The following is an 8256-nucleotide window of genomic DNA, read 5'->3' as shown; positions in this document are numbered from 1 at the left end:
TGATGAGGTATAATTGCAAGTTGAAATCCATGGAAACCCAACGATGGAGTGTGGCAAGTTCGGTGGGTACTGCATTGGCCTCGTAATGGAAGGAATAGGGGAGTCCAACAATCCCCATCACAGGCGCTCCAGTTCTGAGTCAGTAATCACTTGATCAGATATTGTTCCAAGTCAAAATTAGTAGAAACTCAACAATGGACTCTGGCGAGTACGGTGGGTACTGAATCAGACTCGTAATGGATGTAATAGGGCAGTCCTACAATCCCCATCGCACTCGCTTCACATCTGAGTCAGTAATCCCTTGATCACACTTGCGCACTCGTCAAAATTAGTAGAAACTCAACGGTGGACTCTGACGAGTACGGTGGTTACTGAATCAGACTCGTAATGCATGGAATAAGGGAGTCCAACAATTTGCATCACAGGCACTCCAGTTCTGAGTCAGTAATCACTTGATCATGTTTAATCAGTAGTTGAAATCCATAGAAAGTGAATGGAGGACTCTGGTGTATTTGGTGGATACTGAATCAGACTCGTACTGGCTGGAATAGGGGAGTGCAACAAGCGTCGGTTCAGTCGGTTGAATTCTGACTGAGTTATCAGTTGATCACATTTAACTCCAAGTCGAAATCCGTAGAAAGTGAATGGAGGGCCCTGGTGTGTTTGGTAAATACTTAAAGACATCTATGAATTGAGGTGGCCTGTCAGATGCGAGTGAAAGAGCGGAGTTTGAAATGTTGAATCTCCTCATGAAAGTGGTGAAGAATGGTATATAAGTGAACATGAGGGAGGAATGATTGAGTGGGAGGGGAAAACAGTGTCTACACCGAGAGGAAGAGGCGAGGATGTTCTCCGAGAAAACGCCGAAACCGATTCTGAGAAGGAACGGGCACAAGGTAAGAGTGCAAATCAGTAATAAGGAAGAAGCGAATGGTAGGGCAGAGTGGCTGACCGATGGAGACAGGCAGGAGAGTGGGTGGGGTGTCGAGTATATGGAGATCCTGAAGATCCGCCTGTGTGGATTGAGGCACAAGTGCAGGTGAGTGATGGAGTTGAAGTGACTTGAACGCGATCTGAAGCGGAGGGAGCAGGGGGTTGCATTCAACACGAAAGGCGAGGTTGTGTATGAAGTGAAGGAGAGAGATAGTGGCAAGACGACGTTCTTTCGAGAGAGTGACTTGTGTGACGTGGGACGGGTGAAGGCTCGAAACCAAGGTGTGACATTTCAGGAAGGGGAGCGAGAGGGTGCTGAGTGGGATGAGAATGCGTGCACGGAGTATAACATAGGGTACTGGTAGCCTGCGAGTGACACTTGAAGTTGTGACGACTGAGAGCACGAGCGAAGGGTGGATCGTCTGAGGACGGTTCGAGTGCGAGAAGGAGAAGACAACGAGTCAACGAGTCAGAGAACACGAATACCGCGGGTGCAGAATGTGGGCAGCAACCGTCCCGGGACGGTTGGGGTGCAGGTGATGATGAATGTGAGTTCAGGGATGCGACGCGGCAGAAAGTGGGGGGCTATCGTCCTGGGACTATTGGGGTGGCGAATTGGACAAATGTGAATAGGAGCAAGAACCACGGGCAATCGTCCTTGGACGGTCGAGGGTGCATTCAGGAGTGGATAAGTCTATTATCATTATTAAACGTCTGAAGAGCGACTAACTAGAAGCGAGACAAGTAAAGTATTGGAAGGAGCATATGAACTCTGGATGAAAACAACAAAGCTAGCTCTAGGTTGTCCTGAGCTTCTTTGCGCTGGAAGGGTCTCTTAACTGAGAGGCCTTGGCGCGTTTTGCAGTGGGGGCGAGCTCAATGTCGTCGTCGCCGCTTATGTCTTCGTCGTGAGCGGCGAGACTCTCTGAGGGGAGTTGGGTGACCTCGCCACGAGCGGCCATTGCGTCAGCGCGATCCTTACCGATGATCTTGACGATGGTGCGATAGGGACCGATGGTGGACATATCGGACTCGAATGAAGCCCATATGTTCCTGAGCTGGGCGCGGGAGTAGAAGGACCACTCGCCGTCGCCGGGGGAGTGAGCAGTGAATCTGGCGGACTCGTTGAGCTTTGCGCCTGAGCCGTGAGCGAGACCCATTCTGATGAAGGCGCGACAGTTGAGACCCTTATGACCTATTGAGGGAGGTTGATTAGGCATCGGATCAAAGGAGGGAGGGGGAAGAAGAGAGACTTGCCATGTTTTCTGGTCCACTCTTGACCCAAGTAGCCGGTGGACGCGAGATGCTGTCGGAGGGGGGAGTCCCTTGAGATGCAGGCGAGCATGTAGACAGGAAACATAAGGGCGAAGGGAGGGCCTGCTCGAGTGCCAGGCTGTGTATACTTCTCCCAAGGAGCGTCGCGAATCATCTTGAGGACGGCGTTCTTGTTTGACCAATCGAAGGACTTGGGCAGCTTAGGTTGGGAGAACTTGTGAAAGGGGACTTGCTTTGCGAAGAGGGCGCCGAAGAAGAATGCGAGTTTGACTTCTGGGTCGCGCATTGTGAGTTTACCTTTGCCCGATCTGAAGTAATCGTAGGTCTCGTAGGTGAGCGTTTCTCTGTCGGGTTTACCCATTGTGTTGGTGTCCCACTTGAGATCGCAAGGGAGAATCTCCTTGTGGAAGAACTTTGGCCAGTCCTTGATCTTGGAGGAGAAGATAGCCCAGGGAGTGCGAGTATCCTGAGCAGCGATGGGATCCTCGGGAGGGGGCGGCGGTCTGGGATCGAGAGTGAGGATGTCGTCGGAGACATCGTGCTTGCCGCCCAGGGACATCCAGTGAGAGACAGAGACGGCGGAGCCAGGACGGCCCGCTCTGCCAGTGGCAGGGCGATGATGGGGGAGGTAGTGGATCTTGCGATCGTCGAGGACGGTGATGAAGGTCTTGACGACCCACTGCTCGTCTGTGAGAGGACTGTCAAGTTTTGAGCGCACGATGTGTTTGACGATGGGGGGGACGAGACGACCGCTCCAGCCCGAGGAAGGGAAGGGAGCCCTGATAAGAGGGGGAGGGGAAAGCGAACCCTCTGCGAAGAGCCTGCGAGCGAATTTTGTTGTAGTAGAAACAGCGTCGGAGGCGATGGGGATGGAGGAGCAGGGAGGCGAGCCAGGAGTCTGAATGAGGGATGTGATGAAGGAAGCTCTATCCCAGGAGAGGGGGTAAGGGGAAGCTTTCCAGGCAGGGAGGATGGAGGTGCAAATGCGAACTGCGTCGTCATGGAGGTCGCTGGACGGGTCGGAGAGATGAGGAGACCAAGCCTTGAGTACTTCGGCAGCGACGTAGGCGATGATGTCTTCCTCGAGAGCAATGGCCCAGATGTAAGCGGCAGCGAGGGCGATGCGTTGGGGCTTGGGTAAATGGGAGTAGAGGTGACTGTTGCGGGCTGTGATTGAATGTTCGACGGCAGCGATGTACCTGTAGCGCTGAGATAGGGAATAGATGAGGAGAAGTTGAAAGATGGGAAAGGGGGGGGGGGAGGGAAACAAACCTCGAAGTGAGCGTTACCATAGGTAAGGGATTGAGCGCGACCAGATGCGAGGGCCGGGAAAAGATCCTGAGTGGGCCAGCGGTCATGGGAGAAAGTGATGGCAGTTCTGTCGCCGAGAGAGAGAGAGATGAGGAGAGGATTGAGGCAAGGGGGGCCGTCCTTGACGAGGGCGAGACCAGTCCAGAGTGCGGTCATGAGTCTGCGCTCGATGACGCGAACGGAACCTGTGTGGCAGAAGTTGAGAGCCCTCTCTAGGACGGACATGAGTTCTATGTAATAGAAAGGGACGGCCTTGCGAAGGTTGAAGTTGTTCTGCTGGACAGCGAGGAGATGGCGAAGACGTTCGATAAGGGAGGTGACAGGGAAGGACATGACTGAGAAGATCTTTGGGAAAGTCTGTGAAGGATGTAAGACCAAGGAGGGGGAGAGAAAGAGGAGAAGGGAGCGTACACCTGGAGTGAAGACGATGGATTTGCGGCAGATGTCGGACAGTGTCGTTTCTTTATTCATGTGAGCGATGACCTGGACGACGACGTTAAAAGCGGCGCTGAAGGGCAAAGATGCAACCGGTGAGGAGGATGAGTAAGGGGGGAGGAGAGAAGAATGGGAAATGAGACTGACGTAGAGCGGGTGATGTTGTCCTTGAGGTGGTCGAAGTTGAGACAGAAAGTCTGCTCATAGCGGAGGTCTATGCAAGGGTCGTCTACGGACATTCTTTGGGAGAGAGCGACGTGGGGGAGGCAAGCATGGAGGCGAGAAGCGGTGTTATGAGCGATGCGACGGTTACGATCTGAGACTGCGTAAGCCCCAGCGAGCTGGCGGGTGTTGAGGCCGAGCTGAGCCTCATGGAAGGAGGCGCGAGGGCGAACGTAGTGAGTAACGGTATTGTAGATGAGAGTCTTTGAACCTTTCATAAAAGTAGTTGCGGAGGGGTCGACGGAGGTGTCTAGAGTCCAGCCAGGGGGTTGATGAAAAGGTTTACCGTAAGCGTTGTTGACGCGAGCGATGCAGTCTTTCTTGACAGAGTCAGAGACGGTGTTGATGGAAGCGTGACCTGCGAGACGAGAGTAAGCGAGTGGGTAGAGGGAGATCTTTGGGCCGCGATATTTGCCGGCGTAGATGTGACCGTCTTCGTCGTCTGTGTCGATGTCTCTTTCTGGGTCGTCCATGCCGTAGAAGGAGGAAGCGAAGAGGGATTGAACTCGACGAAGATCCATGAGGAGGCCGCAGTCCTTTTGGTGGAGATTTTCGAAGCGTCGGGGGAGCAAGTTACGATGAATGTCGTAGATAGGACCGTGAGCATCGGGACCGAAAGCAGTGTCGTATTGTGCGAGGTCGAAGATTCTGTTGCCGTCGCAGTCGAAGACCTGGCCGTGCTCGTACTCGACGAGTCCGGGGGTCATGACCTCTATCTGTCCAATAGCCTGAGTGGCGCTGAGGGGGGACGATGAGCGAAGGTGAAAGAAGAGGAAGCGAGCACGTACTTATAGTGACTAGCGAGAGCGAAGCTGAAGAACCTGACGCTGTCCCAGTGGCGGGACTGTTTCCATTCTGCGCGTTCGGCGGGGATGTCTTCACCGAGGAGCTCGTTGTCTTGACCGTAGCCAACGGCGACGACGATAGGGAGGCTGTCTCGCATCCAAGGGTCGGTGTAGCCGGGAGGGGCGTTGTCGATCCAAGAGTCCCACCTAGCACGCATGTTCTGTGACAGACAAAGCATCTTGGCGAGGTTGCAGTGAAAGATGGGAGAGTCTGATCTACATTGCAAAAGGTTAACGGATAATATTCAGAGAGTTATGTCGAGACCGGGGCGCAATCGTCCCGGGACGATTGGGGACACTGTGAGCAGTCGCGCAAGGAAGGCCCTCGACCGTCCTGAGACGATTGGGCGTTGAAAACCGGGGGGACAGAAATATATGCCCAATCGTCCCCGGACGATTGAGTGTGCGTTACGGCCACGTAGAGAGAGAGAGTGATAAAGTGTGAGACTTACCCCAGATTGGATGCGTTCATGACGGCGGTGTGGCTGGTGAGGTCTGGATAGAGATCCCCGATGCGAGTTCCGGGGAAGGCGTCGAGCATGGCATACATGAGGAAGTGGACGATTGCGCGAGAGTGTTGGATGCTCATGCGAGTGGACCCATCGCCAGTGCCAGGCTTCAGAGGAGCCACTTGACCGTCGACGAAGTCCCTAGGGGCCATGGCGATCCATACGCGCTCCTCACCGACGGCGCCGACGTACATCATGGCTCCAGTAGGATCGAAGCCGAGGAATGCGTTGGAGAGGGGAAAGGTCCAGTGAGTCTTGCTTAGGTCGAGAGTGAATTGCCATCGCACTCCGTGGTCGTTTGGAATAACGGCCTCGAAGCCGATGGACTTTGCGACGACGCAGGTGTAGTCGATGCTATTGCGAGCCAAGGAGAACCGCAGAGAGGGGTCAGTGGGAGCGAGGACATACTTTGCGTTGGAAAGAAGGTCGGTCTTCCAACGCTTGAAGAGAATGTTCATCGCTGCCGCATCGTTGCCCTTGTTAAACCAGGACTCCAGTTTCTCGTAGGGGACCTGGGTGAGACGTGCCGCCTCGAAGCTGGCTTCGTCAGACTCCTCGGCGTGGCGCTCAGTAATGCTCTGATTCAGGGCGTCCTGACCGATGTGTCGACCTGCAGCGAGACCGACGGGGACCGCATTGAAGTCGATGCGGTTGTCGAAGGCAGCAGCGTCAGAGGGACACAGGTCCTCATCCCTGTAGAGTCCGTCTGTATGTCTACAATTGTGTATATTAAAGATGATGTGCATCACAGGAAGGGCATGACAGATTAGTACACTTACTGCAGATCATTGGTCTGGACATCATCGTCCTGTTGTAGGTCAGTGACTTCCTGGGTGTTGGGATTGGTGAGTTCGATAAATGCGCTCATGCTTGGAAGACGTGCAGACAGCAGTTGCAAAGGAGGAGAGAAATATATGAATGAATTAAGGGGGGACACGGTACATTATAAGACGGCGATATATGTAATCTTAACCGGAACCCTAAGTACAGATCGCCGCTTCTGAGTTTCAGATCGTCGAGTGTGGCAGCCCAGCGGACATAATATGTCAGGGCCACTTAGCCTATTTATTCCCAGATATAATTTGCATAGACGATGCGGCATCTAATAAATGTTGAGCAAACGCCATGACATGAGTGTTTGCTAGCAATGCAGCAAAGGGGCGACATACCTAGTGGGAGAGCTATCTTGCAGATGGCTCAGGAAGTCCAGAGTTCAAGAATGCGACGAGATTGTTCTGCAACAAGCTAGCGAGGCGAGGGCGATTCCAGGCCATGGTGGTCATGAACCACGTAAACGTCGCCCAGTCACTGTGAACGTCTGAATGAACGTAGGTAAAGCCGACGCGGTTCGCGCAACGGGCGATAACGACGGAGCCGTAGAGAACTGTGATACGGCCCTGGACGAGGCGGAAGACCGTCTGGTTGAGGTCGTCTGGTCTGCGCAAGGAGTTGGCGTCGAGACTGATCCAGAAGCGCAGGGCGTGTGGGAGTCGTGCGCCGGACGGTCCAAGAGCGATTGTTTCAGAGAGCGTTGTCGCGTGTCCGAATGTGGCGGTCAAGTCGGGTGTCATCCACTGCGGGCCAGTGAGAAGGCGGCCCACTCGTCTCGTAAATGCGATCGAGATCGATTGAAGGGCGCCTGCCGAGATCGACGCGCAGTTGCCAATAACGGCCCGCGGAGCATGAGTTGGACGCACTATACGAAGCGGAAAGCGAACGTACCGAGACGCGGCCCGCCGGGAATATAAACGCACATTAAGTGCTCGATGCCGCAGTATTGGTCTGGCATGTGCGCCAGTCGGTCTTCAAGGAACTCGATGTATGTGGCCATCAAATCCATTCGATGGCAGTCCGGATGGTGTCGAAGGATGTCCTGCAGCGTATCAATAGTAAGGCAATAGATGTCAGACACACAAAATGTTCGAGAGGGAGTTTCGTGCATGAGGCGCACCTGCTGTTGATGAGTACTGCAGCAGTAAGTGGCGAGACGACATCCCATGCACCAGATCGAAGCATCCGCGCCGCATGTAATGCAATTAAGGACGACCGACTCGATGGGCGGCGGGCTCGCGGAAGGCCGCGTCACATACGGATAAGCAGACATGGATAATATTATTGAAGCGTGACGGATGCCACGACTATTGCTTTTATCCTCCGCCGAACGTAAAGGGGCGCTGTGCGCAACCCATTGTGTGCCGTGACAATGGACCATCGGACTATGTACGGGAGGCATCTTTCCTATACGTTCCATTGTATCCTCCATCGTCCAATCACAACGTCACACACAGCCGAGGGATTAAGATTACATTCTATAGCTATATTCTGAAGGGACAGTGGTGATCATCGCAGCACAGCTACCGTCCCGAGACGATAGGTACCGCATATCTGTAGTGCCAATACGTGGTAGCTATCGTCCCGGGACGATAACCAGGCATACGCAGGGGTGAGTAGATAAGCACGCAGCCGTCCCGGGACGGTTGAGGGGTAGCATCAGATGCCGCACAGTGGTCATCAACCGTCCCGGGACGGTAGCATGCATGTCCACTCATACCAGTGTATGCCTAGCTATCGTCTCGGGACGGTAGCTACCACGTATTGGCACTACAGATATGCGGTACCTATCGTCCCGGGACGATAGCTATGCTGCGATGATCCCTTCAGAATACAGCTATAGAATGTAATCTTAATCCCTCGGCTGTGTGTGACGTTGTGATTGGACGATGGAG

General features: G+C 53.9%; 3 protein-coding genes across 3 annotated transcripts; 1 reads left to right on the top strand and 2 right to left on the bottom strand.

Moving 5' to 3' along the window:
* Nucleotides 1–845: 845 nt before the first annotated feature.
* Nucleotides 846–1298, top strand: GLOTRDRAFT_134208 (uncharacterized protein; the record flags this gene model as incomplete). Its single annotated transcript, XM_007873198.1, has 3 exons — nt 846–896; nt 965–1039; nt 1092–1298. 3 exons carry the CDS (start codon nt 846–848, stop codon nt 1296–1298), a joined length of 333 nt encoding a protein of 110 aa, XP_007871389.1.
* A 432-nt stretch (nt 1299–1730) lies between these two features.
* On the bottom strand, nt 1731–6398 carry GLOTRDRAFT_97197 (uncharacterized protein; the record flags this gene model as incomplete). Its single annotated transcript, XM_007873197.1, has 8 exons — nt 1731–2128; nt 2215–3415; nt 3481–3876; nt 3931–4027; nt 4102–4914; nt 4965–5237; nt 5474–6244; nt 6310–6398. 8 exons carry the CDS (start codon nt 6396–6398, stop codon nt 1731–1733), a joined length of 4038 nt encoding a protein of 1345 aa, XP_007871388.1.
* A 313-nt stretch (nt 6399–6711) lies between these two features.
* Nucleotides 6712–7634, bottom strand: GLOTRDRAFT_134205 (uncharacterized protein; the record flags this gene model as incomplete). The annotated part of the gene is made up of 3 exons (XM_007873196.1): nt 6712–7169; nt 7253–7403; nt 7482–7634. The coding sequence occupies 3 exons, from the start codon at nt 7632–7634 to the stop codon at nt 6712–6714; spliced, it is 762 nt and encodes a 253-aa protein (XP_007871387.1).
* Nucleotides 7635–8256: the final 622 nt, after the last annotated feature.

The sequence above is a fragment of the Gloeophyllum trabeum genome (genome assembly GCF_000344685.1).
Source record: "Gloeophyllum trabeum ATCC 11539 unplaced genomic scaffold GLOTRscaffold_00046, whole genome shotgun sequence".
Classification (NCBI taxonomy): Eukaryota; Fungi; Basidiomycota; class Agaricomycetes; order Gloeophyllales; family Gloeophyllaceae; genus Gloeophyllum; species Gloeophyllum trabeum.
This window is presented reverse-complemented; position numbering and strand designations above follow the sequence as displayed.